Source organism: Lactuca virosa, chromosome 5 (assembly GCF_052849685.1).
Source record: "Lactuca virosa cultivar CGN04683 chromosome 5, Lactuca_virosa_CGN04683_v6, whole genome shotgun sequence".
In the NCBI taxonomy this organism is placed as follows: Eukaryota; Viridiplantae; Streptophyta; class Magnoliopsida; order Asterales; family Asteraceae; genus Lactuca; species Lactuca virosa.
In genome coordinates, this window is record NC_136430.1 from 332870455 (window position 1) to 332893183 (window position 22729).

The 22729-nt window shown below is 33.7% G+C and overlaps 3 protein-coding genes across 3 annotated transcripts; 2 read left to right on the top strand and 1 right to left on the bottom strand.

The window, feature by feature from the left end:
* The first annotated feature begins 2667 nt into the window (after positions 1–2667).
* On the top strand, positions 2668–4990 carry LOC145115597 (uncharacterized). The gene is made up of 2 exons (XM_079051917.1): positions 2668–2875; positions 3593–4990. Exon 2 carries the CDS (start codon positions 3600–3602, stop codon positions 4842–4844), a length of 1245 nt encoding a protein of 414 aa, XP_078908043.1. The 5' UTR covers positions 2668–2875; positions 3593–3599; the 3' UTR covers positions 4845–4990.
* Positions 4991–15567: 10577 nt separating this feature from the next.
* Positions 15568–16462, top strand: LOC145116400 (uncharacterized). The gene has a single exon (XM_079052745.1). It carries the CDS (start codon positions 15602–15604, stop codon positions 16358–16360), a length of 759 nt encoding a protein of 252 aa, XP_078908871.1. The 5' UTR covers positions 15568–15601; the 3' UTR covers positions 16361–16462.
* Positions 16463–16477: 15 nt separating this feature from the next.
* Positions 16478–17972, bottom strand: PDV2 (plastid division2). The gene is made up of 2 exons (XM_079052744.1): positions 17527–17972; positions 16478–17183 (listed from the first exon to the last, which is right to left on the bottom strand). The coding sequence occupies exons 1-2, from the start codon at positions 17743–17745 to the stop codon at positions 16560–16562; spliced, it is 843 nt and encodes a 280-aa protein (XP_078908870.1). The 5' UTR covers positions 17746–17972; the 3' UTR covers positions 16478–16559.
* Positions 17973–22729: the final 4757 nt, after the last annotated feature.

A 22729-nucleotide genomic window follows, 5' to 3' on the forward strand; every position in this document is an offset into this window, starting at 1 on the left:
TATTTATTTGATTGTAGTTTTTCTATTTTGATTATGTTTATTTTCTATTATTTTTTTTGTTGGGTTATCCTACACAACATATTTACAAGACAATGTTTAAAAGATAACATAATTTTTAACATTTGATATGTAATTATGATAGACTTATCATGATATGTTCTTCATATGAAAGTAATTTATCCATATTACTACGACAAGAATTACATATGACATTTACGAAAATATATATATTATATGTGATTTGTTTAACATGTATATGCACATATGTATGTTATAAATTTATAATTAAATATATTTATGTTTAATAATTGAAGGGATTAAAATGATCTACCAAAACCAACTATTTAGACGGATATAATAATAATAATAATAATAATAATAATAATAATAATAATAATAATAAATACACATTTCCAAAAGATATTGTGATTCAAAAGTTTTCATATAGTTGAAACATTCACGATTCAAATATGATGATTTGAAGAAATGGATTATGTCGCATCGATGGTAATTGTAATATGATTTTTTCTTTCAACCAAAACAAATGAAGCATTTATATTCTTTCTTTATATTCAGTTTCTCATTTAATATTTATATGTGATTTGTGTGTATTACTCAATCTTGAATGTGACTCTCCAAACATCAATGTTTTGCTTGAAATATTTTTCTGATTCTTCTTTTTCAAGAAAAAATATTTTGATTGCAGGTTAGTGAAGAATTGTCATCAAGTTTCTATGGTTGAATGGTGTTAAATGAAGAATGAAGATTCAGAAAACGGATATAGGCTTTTTTGTTTGAGCAAAGTTGACGAATGTTAGTTTTTTCTTTTGATTTAAACGTGTGTTTATGTAACATTTTTATTTATATATTCAACCACACAATGCTCTTATTTATTTGATTGTAGTTTTTCTATTTTGATATGTTTATTTTCTATTATTTTTTTGTTGGGTTATCATACACAACATATTTACAAGACAATATTTAAAAGATAACATAATTTTTAACATTTGATATGTAATCATGATAGACTTATCATGATATGTTCTTCATATGAAAGTAATTTATCCATATTACTATGACAAGAATTACATATGACATTTACGAAAATATATATATTATATGTGATTTGTTTAAAATGTATATGCACCTATGTATGTTATAAATTTATAATTAAATATCTTTATGTTTAATAATTGAAGGGATTAAAATGATCCATCAAAACCAACTATTTAGAAGAATATAATAATAATAATAATAATAATAATAATAACAACAATAATAATGGATACACATTTCCAAAAGATATTGTGATTCAAAAGTTTTCATATAGTTGAAGCATTCATGATCCAAATATGATGATTTGAAGAAATTGATTATGTCGCATCGATGGTAATTGTAATATGTTTTTTTCTTTCAACCAAAACAAATGAAGCATTTATATTCTTTCTTTATATTCAGTTTCTCATTTAATCTTTATATGTGATTTGTGTGTATTAATCAATCTTGAAAGTGACTCTCCAAACATCAATGTTTTGCTTGGAATATCTTTCTGATTCTTCTTTTTCAAAAAAATATTTTGATTGCAGGTTAGTGAAGAATTGTCATCAAGTTTCTATGGTTGAATGGTGTTAAATGAAGAATGAAGATTTAGAAAACGGATATAGGCTTTTTTGTTTGAGCAAAGTTGACGAATGTCAGTTTTTTCTTTTGATTTAAACGTATGTTTATGTACCATTTTTATTTATATATTCAACCACCCAATGCTCTTATTTATTTGATTGTAGTTTTTCTATTTTGATTATGTTTATTTTCTATTATTTTTTTGTTGGGTTATCCTACACAACATATTTACAAGACAATATTTAAAAGATAGCATAATTTTTAACATTTGATATGTAATTATGCTAGACTTATCATGATATGTTCTTCATATGAAAGTAATTTATCCATATTACTACGACAAGAATTACATATGACATTTATGAATATATATATATATATATATATATATATATATATATATATGTGATTTGTTTAACATGTATATGCACCTATGTATGTTATAAATTTATAATTAAATATATTTATGTTTAATAATTGAAGGGATTAAAATGATCTATGAAAACCAACTATTTAGACGAATATAATAATAATAATAATAATAGATACACATTTCCAAAAGATATTGTGATTCAAAAGTTTTCATATAGTTGAAGCATTCACGATCCAAATATGATGATTTGAAGAAATGGATTATGTCGCATCGATGGTAATTGTAATATGATTTTTTTCTTTCAAACAAAACAAATGAAACATTTCTATTCTTTCTTTATATTCAGTTTCTCATTTAATCTTTATATGTAATTTGTGTACGTTACTCAATCTTGAATGTGACTCTCCAAACATCAATGTTTTGCTTGGAATATCTTTCTGATTCTTCTTTTTCAAGAAAAATATTTTGATTGCAGGTTAGTGAAAGAATTGTTATAAGTTTCTATTATAATATATCATAATATATACACATCCTACTGAGTTGGGTTATATTTAAACCCGTAGAAAAACCAAATCGGCCCATTATGTGTAAAACCGCCCCAACCCTAAAACCGACCCGTTTTTTCTATTTTTCTGTTTTATTTAATATTTATTATTAATTGGAGCAAAAATAACCGGTAACCCTAAATGTCTCGCATCGCAGATTTCTCAATTCTCCTCATCGACGAACACAGTGAATTCGTGAAGTGAGGAATATCGATCTCGATCTGTCAAATGTCAATGGAGCAATCGATTAAGCTGAAGTGAGTTGGTCTGCAAGCAACATCTCGATCCCTCTCAGTCTCAGGTTCCAGTCTCCAACTCGACATCTATCTTCGTTCAGGTGCAGTTCTCGACATCAATCTTCTGTTATTGCTTCTGATTTCTCGATTTCTCCATCTATTTTGCGTTTGCTTTCTGTTTGTCTTCTGTTTTGAGTTTGCGATCCGTTTGCTTTCTCGATTTCTCCATGTCGATTAATATGAAAGACGTTGGTGATTGATGGAACAATCTGATCGACTTGAGAAGCTTGTGGAAGTAATTTGAGCAGAGGTCAAAGTTTTAGAATTGGCGTAGGATGTAAGGTTAAGTTTTGATTTGTTATATATAGGATAGTATAATACATGAATAGAAGCCATGTAATACTTGTTCCTAAATTTATAATTATATATCATACAACATTCATGTTTCTTGTTTTGAATAGCTAACGTTTAAGTTCAATCTATTACTTAGCTTAAGACATATTAGAATTAATCCATCTTTAGTTCTTTACCTGCCTCCATTGCTCCACTGTTTGCTTTACTTACTGTTTGTATTAGAATATCTAACTTATCTAATAGAATTGATGTTTAATTTAGATGCATAGTTACCTTTTTGTCCATGGTTGTTAATCTCAATATATTCAAATCATTTTTCATTTCTTAAAGTAGGAAAAAAATGTTGTAATAGATAGAAAAACCGAAAGTAGAATGCTATAAGGCTGTGAAAGTATGTTGCTATTTGTATGCAGAAGTTTGCTTATAAAGTGGACTAATTTGTAGTTTATTTTGTTAATCAATAGATAATAGATGAAGATGATCACGAAAGCGGCAACAACGATCCTTTATTCCTTACTTAAAGATGGTGAAAAACGAGCCCTTGAAGACATCATAAACGATTTTTCTTCAAAAATCCCAAAATCAATGCATAATGAAATCTTATCAGCACTTGTCATGCTCTTGGATGACACCCACACCCCAAAATTCCTAAAATCCACAGAACGATTGGTTGCATTTGCATTACTTCACCACACATATTCCCCCCTAAAATCATCCTCCACCAATCCCTACCTTTCTTTGCTCACAAACACTGCAAATGACGAAAAAACCGATACTTTGGAACGTGCATTCATCCTTCATCTCTTATCCTCTCCATCTCCAGTGATGAAACTATCTCCGGCGGATTTCATTACCAAATTCGATCCTTCATCTCACCGGTTCCCGGAGCCGCCACCGCCGCCGCCGGAAAACCCCCATCCCAAACCGTTCAATTCCCTCCTCAAAAACACCGCTATAAAAAACACGATACCGGATCCCGACATCAGCTCGCCGGAGTTGGAGTTCCCGCCGCCAGAGACCATAACCGGTCTAATCCAAACTTTATCATTGGAAGCGCTCTACCCTCACTGGGCCCGCCCTACACCGCCTCGTCTCCCGGTGCTAGACGGTGAGCTCGTCTGGGTCAACCCTGAGTCGACTCACGAACCGCTTTGGGACACTGGGATGTGTGCCGACACGAGCCGTGGTGCAGCCGTCCGTGAACTAATCCTAAAAGCCCTAAAAGGCCCGTTAGCTCCATCTCAGCAGGAACAAGTTTTACTGGAGTTATCCTCCGACCCGAAACTGGTGTACCACTGCGGTCTAACACCACGGAAGCTGCCGGAGCTGGTGGAGAACAACCCTCTGATAGCGGTGGAGGTGCTGATTAAGCTGATGAACTCGCCGGAAATTTCAGAGTATTTTACGGTTCTGGTGAATATGGATATGAGTTTGCATTCCATGGAGGTGGTCAACCGGTTGACCACTGCGGTTGAACTGCCGACTGAGTTTGTCCACATGTACATAACCAATTGTATATCCTCGTGTGAGAATATTAAGGATAAGTACATGCAGAACCGGTTGGTGAGGCTCGTGTGTGTTTTTCTGCAGAGTTTGATCCGCAACAAGATTATTAATGTTCAAGATTTGTTTATTGAGGTTCAAGCCTTTTGTATCGAGTTTTCTAGGATCCGAGAAGCTGCAGGTTTGTTTCGCCTTCTTAAAACCTTGGAATAATAGTAATAATTCATAATTTCATATTCATGTTTTTTTTTGTCTGCATAAAGATTTGTATTTGTTGTGGTTTAGTAGGGATATAATGGATGTTTTGGGAATGAATCTTCAACTTAGTTTTTAATCAATGCCATGTGTAATATAATCAATCATATTATTATTAGCAAAATACTTGGACATCGGTACTATTGGTGATGAGGGTATTTATGTCTTTTGGACAATCAATAACAACTCTCTTTCCATCCCAACTTTGTTCTTGCCTTTTTGGGTTGCAATTTTGGCCAATTCAATGGATGCCAAATGCAGTGCCAACCTTATCAGGCAGGTATTCTGCTACCTATGTTTAAACGGGTTGAAAATTATTGAAACTGTATTCAAATACATAAAACCTAAAAAATGCTTTCTTAAAAAATAGTTAGATTCTCGTTCTAATAATATCATTTAACATGTCGATCATGATTAGTAGTCAAGGGAGGTAGGTGGCAATAAAGAAGGTAAATCACAAGATATTGTGATCACTAATTGGCAACATGCCAAATTAAAATGGAGATTACTAGGGTGGATCTCAGTGACAGAAGAACTGATTTGTCAAATTTTGTACTAGGAACCTACAACACATTTGCAAAATTTGAATAGTTTTTAAATTTTTCCTATTACAGCTTTGTACAGTGAAAAATCTACCAGTTATAGCAATGTCATCTAAATACAAATTGTAATTTGGTAGATTTTTAAAAGTGCAATGCCTTGAAAAGATTTTTCTTTTGAAACTGCAATGCTGTAATAGAAAGAAATGAAAGTACATTGCTGTAATGGGATAAAAATACCTTGAAACCAATTGTTTCATATGGTTCAGCAGCAGCAAAAAGAAGATAATGGTATCTTTTGTCTTAACAGGCTAAATGCAAAAAATAGCAATGTAATTTCTTTTATTTTATTGTTTATTTTTTTTTATTTTTTTACAACATTGTATATTGAAGAATATAGCAGTTATGATGACATTGGATGAATTTTTTTTTGATACCGATGTTGAACTATTTTGGTTTTCGATGTGGTGTGGCACCAAAATATCCATTTAAGTTCATAACATATAGTAGAAATTATGATGACATTGGGTGAAGTGTTTTTTGACCTTTAAGATAGGGTCCAACATTGGTGAATCTACTTAGACCGGACAATGTGGCTTTGGTTTGAGTCTCGGCGACCTCGGTGTTCACCGGACCCACCCCTCGGCAAGCCGAGCTCGGTTTGGCAATTCAATGCGGTGGAATTCTACCGAGTTTGACCGAGTGTAGTGGACCAACGGGGCAACGGCTCTTTATGGTTTATTTTTTTTATTTTTTTTTGTTTTAAATTCATATAAATACAACCTAACTCTCATTCATTTAACACATCAAAACCATCTTCTACTTCTTAAACATTTTCTTTAAAAATGTCGTCTTCATTGGGCATGTTTGATGCGTTGCTTGAAATGGCCATAAAGGTCATTTATGAGGCTGAACAGAAGATCGAAGAACTACGACAACAAAATACAGATAATGCGTGCTGGAGAAAAAGAATGTACATACACATCGTGTGGTGGCTAGTCAACAGTTCATGCAAGATTACTTTAACAAAAATGTGACGTTTCAAGGATATTACTTTCGTCGATGGTTCTGTATGCATGAACCTCTGTTTTTGCGTATCGTCAACGACGTTCAGATGCTATAGAGGTACAATTGGTTTTACTCCTTTACAAAAATGCACCGCCACACTTCGTCAATTAGTGTATGCCACTTCCTCTGATGCATTAGATGAGAATCATAGGATGTCCGAACGTACTGCACGATAAAGCCTTCACAAATTTTGTAAGCATGTCATGAGATTATATGGTCCATGATATCTGCGCCAACCTACTTCTAGTGACGTCCAACGGTTGTAGGATCATCATTCAAATCTGCACGGCTTCCCTGAAATGTTAGGAAGCCTAAATTGCCTCTATTGGGAATGAGACAATTGTCTGAATGCCCATCAAGGCCAATACACTCGAGACGATCATGGTTATCCAACTATCATACTTGAAGCGGTGGCCTCACAAGATTTGTGGATATAGTATGCATTCTTTGGTTCTGATGGTTTCTTCGATGGCATTAATGTTCTTAACATGTCTCCGTTATAACGAGACTGCACCAGATTGTTCCTTTCAAGTGTGTGGAATGTCGTATAGGAACGGGTATTATCTTGTGGATGAGATATATCCGGAACGTGCTTGTTTTGTGAAGTCATTGTCCTTTTTAAATGATCGCAAAAGGTAGAAGTTTAAGAGAGCTCAAGAGAAGGCGAGAAAGGATGTTGAACGAGCGTTTGGTGCTCTGAAAAAATGTTGACATATTCTTAAATATCTTACACCTCATATGGAGGAGAACAAAATGAGTGAGGTGATGTATACTTGTATCAAATTGCATAATATGATTCTTGAAGACGAAAGAAATGCAATATGTGAGTATAACAAAACGAGATCGTTCCACTGACACAAGTTTTTGAGGTTGGAAGCTAGGAGTACTTGGTGAGGAGGGCAATAATTCATGATGTTGCGACACATCATGTTCTTCGTAGAGACTTGATAAAACATATTTGGATCGTCAACCACATCGATCTTAACGCGAAACCGGTCGATGATTTAGACGGTTAATTTTCCGATGAAGATGTCCTTTAGGTATATGTAAGTTTGGTAATTTTGTTTTCTATGTTTTTATTTTTAAATTCTAAGTTTTTTTGGGGGGTTTGTTTGTAATTTTCGTTGAAGTTTAATGAAATTTTAGTTTTAAAATAAGACAAAACTGCACAAATGGTCCCTGTGGTTTGCTCAAAATTGCCACTTTGGTCCAAAAAAGTTTGGACTAACACCAGAGATCCAAATTTTTCATTTTGTTGCTTGTTTATTCCAATCTATTCTGATTTTTTTCAAAATGACGGATTTGCTCCTGTTAATATGATTTTTTTTTCTTAATTGTTTTTTCTGATTTTCAGATTTAAAAAAATAAAAAATAAATCTCTCTCTCTCTCTCTCTCTCTCTCTCTCTCTCTCTCTCCAAATACCCATCTTCTTCTTCCTGAAAATTGTCCAGGCGAACAGAAAAAACACCAAGAACAAAAAAACACCTAGAACAAATTGTTGAACACATCAATTCTCAATGGAGATGGAGAAAAGAGAATGAGAAATCATATCTAGGGTTAGTCTTCTCCATCTGTTTTCAGATATGTTCGTCTTCATTTGTTTTCATATCTGTTTGTGTTCTTCATCACTGTCAGGATCGATTTACAGCACCACCCCCTTCTCAGTTCATCTTCACCACCTGTGGCTCGATTTTCACTGTCACCGAAAAACCCACCGCAACCACACCCTCCAGTACCACGGTATCAGTAGACGAAATAGAGGGCATATCGAATAAGGGAGAAATAAGAAAATGAAATCAGAAGACGAAATCATGAAGACGAAATCAGATCGAGTTCGTGGGTTCTTCATCTGAACACACACACAGTGATCTGAAGACGAAACGAAGGAGGAAAAAACCCTGAATCGAAATCCGCTTCTCTACCTCATCTCTCCGACTATAGTCTTTAGTCGTGAGCTCATGTCTCCGATCTCCTCCTCATACAAGAACGGATCTGCACCAGTGAAGTCTGAAAACCTTCTTCAGATCTGTTGATCTGAAACCCCTCCTCCTCTTCATATCTAGTCATCCAACTTTCTTTCATCTATTTTATTCCTCTAAACAACCATCGAAGCATAAATCTAATTACACAAAATCAATTTCCAGATAAAGATGAGGGATGAACAACCAAGAATCGATTTCCAGAAATTTAGAACACGCACACACACTCTTAAATTGATTTCCATAAACACAAACACACACGATTTTAGTTTTTGATTCGAATTTAGGAATCTGATTCTTAAGTTACCCTTGAAAAAAAAACTCACAAATAATTTCCATTGAGTTATGATTTAGAAAAACCCAAATGAAAACGAGATTGGAAAGATACCCAAATGAGATATTTTCTTCAAAAGGAGAGAGAGAGAGAGAGAGAGAGAGAGAGAGAGAGAGAGAGAGAGAGAGAGAGAGAGAGAGAGAGAGAGAGAGAAATTTGGCTTTTTTAATTTTTAAAAATTTTTAATCAGAAAAATATTTAAATAAATAAAAAATGAAAAAATGAAAAAAGCAAGGGCAATATTGTCTTTATAAAAAAGTTCAAAGCAAATCGGACCAAACTCACAACAAAATGAAAAGTTTGGACCTCTGGTGCTAGTCCAAACATTTTTGGACCAAAGTGACAATTTTGAGCAAACCATAGGGACCATTTGTGCAGTTTTGTCTTAAAATAATTTGGTTAAATCGATTATTTTTAATATAAATTAATTATAGAAAAAAAAGTAGCATGTCAAGCGTGGCAACCCAAGTTATATAAATGACAATTTTTTGTTGCAGTGTGACAAATTTGATGTGACATCTTCATAGACCGTGACAAACTTGACACTACTCCCTTCAGAATCAACAAAAGAAAAAATCTAAAAAGTAAATCCAAACTTTGGATCATTAAGTCGAAGAGCTTGATACATGGGATAGATGTGTCTAGAAAATAGTGATACTTTGTGGGCATCTTAAGGAATTCTCTGGATCAACTTTAGCCTTGATTCGTATCTTCTTAAAAACGGGGATGATGGCTACAAAGGGGTGGATGCATATGGGGTTGGAAAACCCCCTGGGTGGAAGGAGTAAGGATGGTGGTTTGATGTGTTTATGAGTTTGATCTACTGCAACTCTTTTTTTTTTAATTATAACTTGAAGCATGCATAAAAAATCTCAAATATAAGTAGATACATATAACACAAAATCTAGTGATTAACTAGAATGTAACTAAAATGAATTTAATTCTTAATACAGTAAAATTAAAAGTTAAGAAAACTAACAATGTAGTAAACTGCGAATGTAAAAGGCTCAAACGTTAAGAAGTTTATTACAATCCATTGTCATTATTGTTCGAGATGCTTGAATCTTAAGTATAGTCCTGCTCAACAAAAAATGTTAAAAACTTGACTTTATATGATCACGCAGAGTTTAAGCATTATATGCTACCGGGTTGATACCGGGTCATAGACGGATCAGTTTTGGGTCGGATCGAGTAGAGACGACCCACATGCCTTTCACAACTTCTCATGCCAGCTGCACTCCATGCAAAATCACCCTCTTGTCACTTCCAGTCCCTTTCTCAATCCTCATCCTTAATTAACAAATTGTCCGATTCAGCCCCTATAGTTACCTACACTAAGCAAATCAAGTTAGAATTATAAAACAATTATTGTACCTTGGTTTAGTTTGTAGATAAATGAAATAATAGATATTTCAACATCCCCCAGAAACTAAACACAAAAACATTATTCTTTTTGAAATGGATCAATTAATCCTATTTTTTCACAAAGAAAGTTATGTTAGCATTGTACCCAAAACTTGGTTTAAATATCAGCATCTCCTCTTCGGATTCAATCGTAATAATTTTTAATACCTCTATTGATACTTTCCTCTTATAAAATGTACATTCACTTTAAAATGTTTTGTTTTTTTTAATGAAACATTTGTTCAGTGCGAACCAAACTTTATTGTAGATTCATTGTTACAAAAAACATTAACCAATGTTATTTTTATATCAAGATCAATTGTTTTTAGAACCAAGTAATTTCATGTGAAATAGATCTGATATCGCAGTATTAAGATTCTATGAAAGAGCGAGAAACAATATATTGTTTCTTACTTTTCCATGAAATCAATGATCCTCCTAAATATACATAAAAACCAACATTCTAGTTGTCAAACATTCAACCCATTTGCATAACATGTCCTTTTTAAAGCCATAGAGTTCGTTTTAAGAATACTAATTCCTTTTACATGATACATTTTAAAAACCTTAATAACTACAATGCCATATTAGGATGTGACTTACGTGTATCTTGCATAAATTGACTTAAAACTTGTACAACATAAGAGATATCAAGTCTAGTAATTGTTAGATAAATTAATTTTCCAATCAATTTATGAAATTTTGTTATGTTTTGTAACAAATCCTCTTTGTTATCGATTCCTTCGTGTTTAGCAACAACATTAGAATCAAGTAGGGGTTTAACATGGTTACACTCGCATATTCCAAACTAATAGTACTTCCTTTGAGTTAGTCAAACCCTCTATAAACATCAATTACTTCAATTTTTAAGAGAAAACTTTAACTTACCCATATTTTTAATGAAAAATTGATATTTTAAAAATCTTTAGCTCTTGCTATTCCATCAATACTATTACCACTAAGTATCATATCATCAATATAACCCAACATCATAACAAAGGTAGAATATTTATATCTCATAAATAAAAAAGTAATCATTCATCACTTTCATCTAAGTTTCTATACAAAAAAATATTATTTATATCAAGTTGAAACAACCCCCGGTTATTATTAATAACACGAGCAATAATAGTCCTAACAGTAACCATTTTACCAACAGGTGAGAAAGTTTTCTTGTAATCTATTCCTCATGTAGATTATATCCCTTATCTATGGGTCTAAACTTACATCTTTCTACCTCCCCATTCGACTTATATTTTCTTTTGTATACCCAACGAAGACAACCAGTTAGTTTTGACTGAGGGGTAAATCAGTAATTTCTCAGCTTTGATTTTTGAGAAGAGCTTCCATCTCTTCATTCATTGCTTTTACCCAATTAGGGTCTATTGAAGCCTTCCACAACTTCAACAACTAACTATCTTTTGATAAATTGATTTGACTTCCAAATACACAAGGATGATCATTACCTTATTCAAAGCTTGCCTTATCCCTATCAAGTACATCAAAACCGTCCCCACCTCTTTCCAGAAGGCTTCTGGAATATTCCAATTAATCTCTAAGAATTAATTAATATTCTAGCCTTTCAATTAATTAAAACTATTTTATTAATTCCAAAATAATTTCCAATTAATTTATTAATTACTTAATAAATTAACAAATTATTTTTCTCCATTTCCTTATTGCTAATTGTGTTATGAGGCCAACCCAAAAGGACTTTGTTATTATTAGAAATATTACCAAACAGTTAATGACCTTAGACATATATTCCAACAAATTTGTCACTAACACTCAAGTTTCTCCATTTGCATCTTGTGTTGTTCAAATTGTCCCAAAATCCTCATGATTTCATTGTATTGTTCCATGACAAGCCTTGAATCTACCATTTTGTAATTATTGAAATTACTTACAATGAACTTCTTACTAGAAGCATCCCCTGCCATGTATTTGGATTCAAGTGCATCCCAAAGATCTTTTGCAGATTCGTGATTTTGACAGAGATCAAAGAGAGAGTCAAGCATACCATTCAAGATGTGTCCACGAAAGATGTAATCATCCTTGTCCCACTTGAATCGTCTTCTGGTATGTTCTATGGTTTCATCTTCCATCGGTTTTGGTGCAGAAGTGCTAAGAACATGAACAACTTTCAGAGTAGTTAGAAGGAAATGCAAATTCTTTTACTAACAACGAAAATAATTACCCTCAAACTTATCCAATTTCTCGAATTTGGAACTCATGTCCCTGACAAATTCTGCCATTGATATTCTTCACAAATAACAGATTTTAAATGTTAGATTTTGGGTCTAAGAATATTAATATAAACTTGGATAATTCTAGAATCGTGATTGCATTCACTTTCCAAAATTTGTGATTTCGAACCTATTGCTTGGGGTATCATGAAATCTGATTTGGGATCGATACTCCAAGATTGACAATTTAGAAGTTAGGCCACTTCTAAATTTGAAACACATAAAATTATCTTGTTGTTTTGCGTTTTGAGAGACTGATAGATTCACATAATCAATTTCGGGTATCAAAAGTGTTAACCATTTTCATGGAACATCCATCTTTCTTTTATAGAATTAAGATGGTGGTTGGAAGTTGGTTACTTCCTTCTTGGTGCCAAAAATTCAATTAGGAAGGTAGTTATACATAAAATAACATCAAAATGGGTGGTTACAATGGTGGTTATAAGACATAACCAACTATTACATCATCATGATTTCATAGCCTATTTTGACCGGTCGGCGGAACCACCACCAGGGGTTCTATCCCTTGGATCCCGCCAGGGGAGTTGCCCCTTGGAACCCAGTCTCTAGGTGCGCTGCCATCGGATCCCCATATTCTTGAATTCACATTTATCATTCCTAGCGTGCACCACACACCTCTAATCTAAAATAGTAAACTGAACTCAACATGTATAGATAGTAATTATAATTACACTAACATATGTTGATAACACTAAGGTGATGTTTGTTTTTTGTCTGAGTATTTTCTTGGCTGCTTTTGTTTGCGTCGTGCAGACCACGCACAAACATTAGGTTTGACAGATTGTTTGTTTTTTAGAAGACAACAAACATAAAAATGTATGTGCATCCTCTTCGTGGCCTAGATGTGGACTAGAGTGTTCTAACATGTTCATACATTATCTAGCCTAAAAACACTTTTTTTCTTCTTCGAATGTTTTTTTGTAACTTCTTCAAACATTACTATTTTTTGTTTGAATGTCTTTGTTTGTAATATTTCCTCATTTTAGTTACAACGAAATACAATAGATATCAAACATATCCGTCAATTTATACCATTTTACTTTTTTTTTTTATATATTACAACATATTATTTAAAAAATGACATAATTATCCTATTGCCATTAAAATACAAAATAATTTAGACATATATATTAATCATAATATAATGTCATATAAAAGAAATAAAATAGAAAATTGGTTATGAAAAATGAAAGTGTTATACAATACTACATAGAATTTGATCTAGAATTACTTATAAAAAGTCATAAAAGTGTTAAGTTCAAAAGATAATTTTTTATAGAAAATTTTGACTAACGACAAAAGGTTTGTATGATTCCTATTGAATCTCTTATATGAATTGAAATTGAAAGAAATTTGAATTTGATGGAACCTTTCGGTCTTATAAAACTTAAACTATTTAAATTTTAATATTGAAAAACTCTTTTAAGTTTAAAAAATCAGTTTATTTAAATTTTAGTTATTTTAGCAACTTGCAAATGTTAAAAAACAATATTCTTCTTGTACATTGGAGACGTTTGATTCACATCTTCTACTGTACATTGTATATAAATGTTCTCCGCAGATTGTAAAAAAACAAACACCTAAGTCACCAACATTATTGACCCAAAATCTAATATTTCTAATTTCAAATGGTCTTGGACCCGTCTCAAATTGGAGTTGATCCGAAATCAAATCCTATATGTTTCAACATTAAAAGGTACTTTTTTATAAGAATTAAAAAAAAGTAAATTCTTAAAAAAAAACAACGATTTTTCCCATGAATTTTGAGCATTCGCATTTTCGCATCATTCTCACTTGTAGGACGATAAGACACCCAATGTCTTTTAAGTATTTACAATAAATAGTATGTACCAACTATCAACAAATGCTCATCATCTACATCATTTAATAGCATTTTAATTTGTCTCAATTTTCATTTTTATTTTGTGGAACCGAATATTTGTTATATTACATTTTTTATGTCTAATACTTATTTTAAAAAAATATTGAATATAATTATTTGAAATACTGTAGCTTTAAATTGTATGTAAATTTCATATTAAATTGCAAAACAGTAACGAACAAAACCAAATGAGTTGGCTTCATTTGCATAATATTAGCAGGCGTGGACGCAGGATTTTACAGTAGGGGTTGCACGGGAAAGTTAAGGGTTGCACGGTAGTATAAAAAATAAAAATTTCGAAAAAATTTTCACTGCGGCCGAAAAAGTTAGGGGTTGCCGGTGCCACCGTGGACCACCCCCAGGTCCGCCCCTGAATATTAGACATAAAAATGCCTAACATAAACAATAAATATTTGGATCCTCTAATATTTAAAGCACCTAAAATACCCTTTTAACGTTAACAAATAACAAACAAATGAAAATCAATATCATCCACACTAACTTATTTGGTTTAGTTTAAATAAGTTGCAACATGTTATTTCTAGTTCGAGTTTCCTAAAAACCCATTTAACGGACAAGTGCAAAAATCTCCACACGTGATTAATCTATAAGTAAAAATCTAAACGCCATATAACTATGTCACATGTTTAAACCTAATTCTCAAGCTTTTAAGGTTGTGGAATATGAAGTTATAGTCTTCAAGATGAAGCCATGAGATGGCATGTCCCATCCCATGCATGCTTTTCCAAACTTAATTCTACAAATCTCCAAGTTAAAGAAAATGAAAGTAATATTTGGCTTCACACTTTGCCAACCCCAAATACAATACAAGCTAACGGCTTTTTCTTTTTTATTTAATGGATTAAACATTACATTGTTGTTTGTTTTGACTTGATTCAGACAGAATGACCCAATGGGTTAAGCCAAAAATCTAACTTAATGAATATTGTAAATATTAATTGTAAAAATTGTTTTTTAAACGTAAAGGATAAAATAATCATTTATTCATATTCACCATTTATTTGTACACAACATTTTATCCAAACAATCATACCCATTCGGTCATTTTACCGTTTTACCCATCAATTCTCATCAAAAGTTATTCTCTTACTTGATCTTCTTTAACAATCAAGACTACTAGTTGTTATGCCTTTAAAGGAACACATACAAATCCAAGATTTCTCATCTATAAAGAAATCATCCAACATTCTAAATCTGTATTTTCTTTCCACCCATCCACCATGAAATACAATGAAATTTTCATTTCCAATTTCAACCACCATGAACATGAACATGAACACAACCACAACTACACCCAAATCCCCTTCAAATGCAATGGTTGCAAAGAAGCTGGAATAGGATCCAACTATACATGCACCACATGTAACCACAACTTACACATCCATTGTGCTCTCCCTTCCCCTTCCATCTCCCACCCTTTTTACACCAAATGCACATTCCAATTCCTCCCCACCCCACCTGGCTCACAACCCCGCTACTGTAACGCCTGTGAAAAAGACATCTTAGGGTTCCTCTACCACTGCCACGCGTGCGGATTCGACCTACACCCATGTTGTGCAAAGCTTCCAACAATCTTGGATGATGGTGAGGTTAAACTCTATTTGTGCCGGAAAGTGAGGTCATCCTGCCACCGGTGTGGCGGCAGAGGGCGGAGCTGGAGCTATAGGTCGGTATGCAAGAAGTATAACTTGCATGTGGCGTGTGCAAAGGAGATGTTGATGGAGAGTTGGCATGAGATATGTTATGGTGAGGTTTATGGTAATTATGGTGGTGGCATGTATGGGCAAAATTGGAATGTGGAGATAAAAATTCCTAGTTTGAAGGGGACACTTATGAAGAATTATCATAAAAAAAGTAAAGGGAGAATGAAGAAATGTTGTAAGATAGCTGGTTTAGCTTTGCAATTTGTGATATCAGCTGTTCTTGGTGATCCGACTACTTTAATCGCTGGTGTTGTTGGTGCTTTAATGTCAGAATAGTGTATAAACTAGTTTATGTTTTTAAGGTTTTTAGTTAAGAACTAAAAATGTGACATAAAATTGTACAAATATATGCATGTATACAGAAGATTATCTTGGGAAGAGAAGAACTCAGCATTCTTGATCCTAAAAGCAGATTTACTAACATGGTTTCCATAAAAAACTGGATATACAAACAATGGAATGAAAAAACAATCATTTACCCACACCCGTAATTTACATCAGGTAATGTGACAACAGATTTGAAAGGAATTTCCACTCTTTCTTTCACAAGGCATCGACTTTCACCATTTTCAACAACCAAAACCTTCCCAGGTGGACATTCAACCATCATTTCTCCTTTTTCTTGATTCCTTTGTTCTTGAGACATGCCCAAAACCTTGGGTAGACTCCCTCTTCTACCGAATTCAAAACCAGACAAATGCAGAGCAGCTATAAAACCAACAATTGGAAATACCCTTTTTGCAGCTGCAACAATAATTTGTCTCAACCCCTGTAACGAGGTTCTGGGCTCTGATTGATGGAAACTTCCCTTTGGTTGACCATTTAGAGGGCCATTTGTGTGTATTTTGGGTGTTAAAGAGAAGTGTGATAGGTAACCGGTGTCAGGGTCAAGGGAGGGAGAAGGGCGAGTTGGGTATGGAGGAAGAAGAAGATCGTTGTTTTCTTTCTCTACTGTTGAGCTAGCAAAAGCAGTGGCTTCACGTATGACATCTAAGTCCTCCCCTTTGTATGCTTTTAGCTTCTGTAGCAGCTTTTTGCGACTGTAATCGATCTCAGCGAGAGATGTTTCCTTTTCATACCATTGCTGCTGTTGTAATGACTGAAATTAGAGGAAAGTGAGAACATTTGGTAAGAAACATGGAGTCTGTTTGGAACAACTCTGATATATCTACAGAATTACTACGTTTATTGATTTGATGTACGAAAAAACAAAACAGGGTCTTTTGGAATGTACAGCTTAGCGTTCATTGGCGATATCTGCATTAACTTCATGAGTCATGACAAGAACTACCAATAGAATTGAATCAACCCCAAATTTGTAACGAAACCCATAATAATTACAAGGTTTCAAGTCACAAATCAAAACAAAGCTCGTGGAGGAGTCCAGAATTAGGGTTTCTATAAATCCCCGTAAAAATTCAATCGAAAGAGCACAAACACACCTGCAAAGAAGAAAGTTGAGCCTCAAGGACCTCGAGGGAATCGCGAATGTTCAAAAGGCTCTCGGCTTCTTCTTCTTCATCATCTGCTTCTTCTTTATACTCTGTTCCTCCCTCTAGTGTTGTGGCATCAACAGATGATGCATTGTGAATGCAGTTGGTGATCTTGGACCGCAGCTCCGAAGCTCGAGCAAGTACCATACCTATACCGTCTTCTTCCATCTTGATTTACGTCTCGACTATGATTGATAGGGTTTTGAAGCGCCAAAATTAGGGTTTACACGGATACAAGTGATTCTGCTGATTTCCCAACAGATAGACAAACGACTTTCCTCCTATCAAGCAGATAACATTTATTTTTCAGAAAAAATAAAAATAAAAATAATACACACAATAATTTCGGAATCCCGGAGACCCGGACCACGGATAGCATACTTGACGTAATGACGCGTAGTCATGTTTAGCTCGGCCAAAATTTGGTTTATACTTGTGAAACGAGTATATATATATACACTATAAAATTCTAAATAGATATATCGACTATAATAATTATTTTTTAAAACTTCTTACAATCATATAGCTATAAAAATTAAAAATGGTCTAAAAAGCCATAATTTTTAACAAATAATCATCTGCAAAAAAAAAAAAATCATCAATGAAATTATGATTATGATTATTATTATGATGGTCAAACCAATCGTGTTAGACATATTGACTGCGAAAAAACTATGGGCTGGTTGCAAAAATCTTTTGGTCAAGGCCTGATCCAATGGAAGAGTATAAAAACCAATAAAAAATCATTTTTCTCATTCTTACATTACATTTTCACAAAATACTATGAAATTCTCTCTAAAAAAATGATTATAAATGACAAGGATCTTCACCAATCGGTTAATTTTTTATCTCTACCTATGTTTTTTTATTATTATTATTTTTAGCACGAAAATTAGAAACTATAGCATTTTGTAGGATATTTTAGCATGTAACTATACATTTTAGCAAATGTTCATTTGTGAAAATCTCTGTTTTCAATATTTTATACAGTTACATGCAAAATTTTCAGTATTCTTTTAAAAAAGTTATAGTTAAATTAACTTAGAAATTTTCAATATTTTGATTTGGTTGTTCGTGTGTAGCAATTATCAGCTAATGTAGCATGCGTCGTAGTTGTATCACATGTCAATGAATACTAAGACCAACGTCGGTAAGGTAAAAGCTATCATAGTCCGTTTAACCGATAAAAGGATTCAGTTGTTCTGTAGCATAGCGTTCGAACAGTGGGTGTGTGTACCTCCTATCAAGGGGGACTCATTGCTTCTTCTGTAACGTCCCAAATTTCAAACCAAACTTTTCTTTTTTAAACATAAGTAAAACATCCATTTTCCATAAACATAGAATCCAATGTATCAGAATCATCGAAAACAGTAGAAGTCTAAAATGTAAAATAACAATGATGCATATGTCGTACAATTAAATTGGGTCGTTCCCAAGATCAGCAGAACTACCTGTAAAATATTTAATCTGCAACTACCATAAAGCTTAGTGGGTTTCCAAAAGTATCATATATCACATTACATAAATAACGCATACAAACAAAGCTCATAGTCAACACTTCAGTGGGTCTATAAGTACAAAGTAATTATTCCAAAGACATGTTGAAGTTCCAACCGTTCTTCTAGTGGGTCCTGAAGGCTTGCATCCATCTTCCCTAAGGTACTAACATTCTCCGGATGGGTTTGAAGGCTTACAACCAACTTCCCTAGGTTCCAACACATACCAAACAGATAAAGTAACCAACCTAAACACACAAACATACCCTAACAGTACCCATCCAACCTACCACATTGTACATACAATGTCACACACGATATAATGAGAAAACTCATAAAAAAAGCTGAAGATACACTCACGCGAATACTCAAGTATCAATTATGAGAATCACCTACACATATCAGAGGTCTAGCCTTAGTCTACAGCTCCAATCCTTCCAAGTTTGACCAAAAGTCAAATTGGTCAAAAATTCAACGGTTGACTGCAGGCGTACTGTAACCTTAACTGAGCGCTCCACGCCCCAAAAAACGACAAACTAGTCTGGGTTCTTCCAAGATCATGGTGCGGCCTCCAGAAGTGTGTTGCGCTTTATGGCTTAACAAACTCTTTTTCTATTAAGTCCTTAATCCTTCCAGCCAAATGTTGAATCCTCCATATCTGAAACTCCAAAGGATCTTAATGGATAAAGTTTCCAACTTTATCCAGATCTATGGTCCAAACTTCTCAAATCTCAAACCTTAACTCATAATGGGACCTTAATGACAAAAATCCCACGCATGGCTTAATGGAAATGCATGAACTTCCATTTTTCCACCTTCTAAAGGTCCAGAAAGCAATCCAAAATGTTCAAATGGTTGTGGAGTTCTTCAAACTCCAAGAACATTATGAAATGGGACAAAAATGGATCAAAACACCAACTAAACAATAAATCTAAAGAAGTAGAGGTCAAGACTAGAACTTTATACTCATAATGGTCCAGAAATATGGTAAATTTGTTGGATCTAGTCTGGAATCAACCTTCCTTGCACCAAAGAGAACTTCCTTAACCTTCAAGTTTCACAAAAAATGATGAAATCAACTCAAGAACACAAAAAGGAGGCTAGGGTTTGCAAAGGGGGGTGTTTCTGAGGAAATCTCTAGGGTTTAGTGTCTTTACTTGCCAACTAAGGCGGGTCACGCCCTAAATGAAGTGTGTCACGCCTTTCCACATGGCAGGCTCACCGTTATCCAGTCCCAAATCAAGTTTCATATATAAAATCAAAGACTTAATCAAAATAGAAACATATTAGGAATCGGGTGTCACATCTTCATTGACTGATGTTGAATGAGGTTAGACCGGATGATCAACTACTATCCGAGGAGCGGTTACAATTTTTTATTGGCGCTTCAAAACTCAAACTCCAATGATACATTATTAAAAGTATGAAAAATCATATATATCATTTCCATTACCAAAAGTTATGTCCATAGCTCCCATCCGACAATTGTTTCATTTCTCTTTTTGTCTATCATTCTTACTCTAGTATTTATCGGTGTTGTAAAAATCCTGACTAAGTTACGATTAATCTCCGATTAATCCTTAGGCGCTACCCGGCCGACTAGAAGACACCTAGCGATTAATTCATGTCTAGAAAAATAAGCGACGCACAAGCAAACAATAACATTTTAACACTTGGAAGAAGTTTTATCGCCAAATAAATTATTTGATGAATAATTAGGGTTGTAATAATCATATTAACATTTTTTGTTATGATATTAGTGATATCTACGAACTTTGTTATGATATTAATCATATTTAATTTTTTAAAACTCAACGAAATATCAACTTAAGGTCTTCGCTTAATCTCTTGATTAATGTCCGCATAACCGATTAATTTTTTAACCTTAGTCCATCGACAAACTAACATTGAGTGTTTTTTACAACCTGAGTATTTACATTTGTCTATCATTCTTACTCTAGCATTTAAACATCCAACTTTCACAACACTTGAACCACCACCTGTAATATGTTTCATTTCTCTTTTTGAATCTAAAAGTTGTCAAAACATCATCTAAAACTAGACTGTCACGACTATAATATATAATATCATAAAAATGACTAAGATTCGTGAAATAATGACGGTAAGAACATGTCAAGTCTTTATCTCCATATCCAACGTCCATATTCTTCAAGTAATCAACTAACTCTTTGAATGTGGATATATGTTCAACTAAAGAGCTCCTTTCACTCATTTTGAGATTTAACAATCGTTGCTTCAAATGCAAGTTGTTTGGTAAGTTTTTATCCATCAATAATTGCTCAAATTGTAGCTATAAGGAAGTCACTGAAGTTTGAAAAGTGGAAACTTGTCAAACTTCTCAAAATTATCTACTTTAGCCATAAGGAAGCCACAAGTTTCAATACATCTTGTAAGACATCATTTGACAAGTGCAAACCAATCTGGCATAAAGCCTTAAAATCTTTCATCTCCTTCTCCTCTTAAGACCATTTAGCCTTCATTTTCTCAAAACCCAAAAATGAATTGTGTAAATCCATTATATCAGTACATCTATCATCTTTACTTTCCATAAAGGAAACCTAATGTGTCGATCCAACCAGGGAAAATCATGCTTCATCATGCTTCATCGTAGACATGATTAATCACTTGATAAAACAATCCCAATAAACTAATACTAAAATCTAGAAGTTCTGATACCAATTGTTGTAAACTTGGGTGAAATATACCCAATGGATCCAAACATTTTACAATAATATTAGTTCAAAATCAGAAATACCATGTTAGGGAAGGGTTAGAATTTTGGAACATATCTTCCCAAACGAGTAGTTTTTTTTTTTTCGAAAAACGATGTCAAAAAGATTTTTTTATGTCTTTTGTCTTATGAAAAACAATAAGTCTTTTCTTCAAATAAGGCCGGACGGAGTGGGAGCAGGGAAGGGTCGCGGGGAGGTTCCCGCCCGGCGGAACACCGCACCGTCGGTGCGGGGAAGGGTGGTGCGGGAATGGGTGAGAGAAACCTCTCCCGCGTTCTCTCTCCTGCTGTGATTGGGTTTTTTTTTTTTTTTTTTTTGAAATTCAACCGTTATTCAACGGTACAAAAAAAGGAAATAATTTATTATTATTTTTTTTGGGCTGCAACAGCTAAATGGATTTAAATCCATTTTTTTTTATTTTTTTATTTTAACCTTTTTACACATCTATAAATACACAACTATTTACCATCAAACAAAATTCACACAAATCCTCTACTCTCTCCACTTTCTTCTCAAAAAAAAAATGAATCCCGACAATCAAACCCCACCTTCCGATCGAAGGAAAAAAAACCATGGTTCGAGTATAAACATCCCTTATCGAAACATTTTTGCTATCGATTCATCACCACAAGTAGTTTATCGCCCCCAAATTGATGCTCGCATTCAATCCCCACTACAATTTCAATACCAAAATGTTGGACAATATTACCCGATGCAAGTTCCAAATGTTCGCCGCAAATGTTTTCAAACTTTGTTGTGTTTCTGGATCAACAATCGCCAAATCAACCTCAACCTCAAACCCAAACTCAAACTCAAACCCAAACCCACCAACAACGCCAACTTGTCGACGAGTTGGATGACTCGGAAGAAGAAGAGATGGTTCCCGAAACTCAACTCACACCA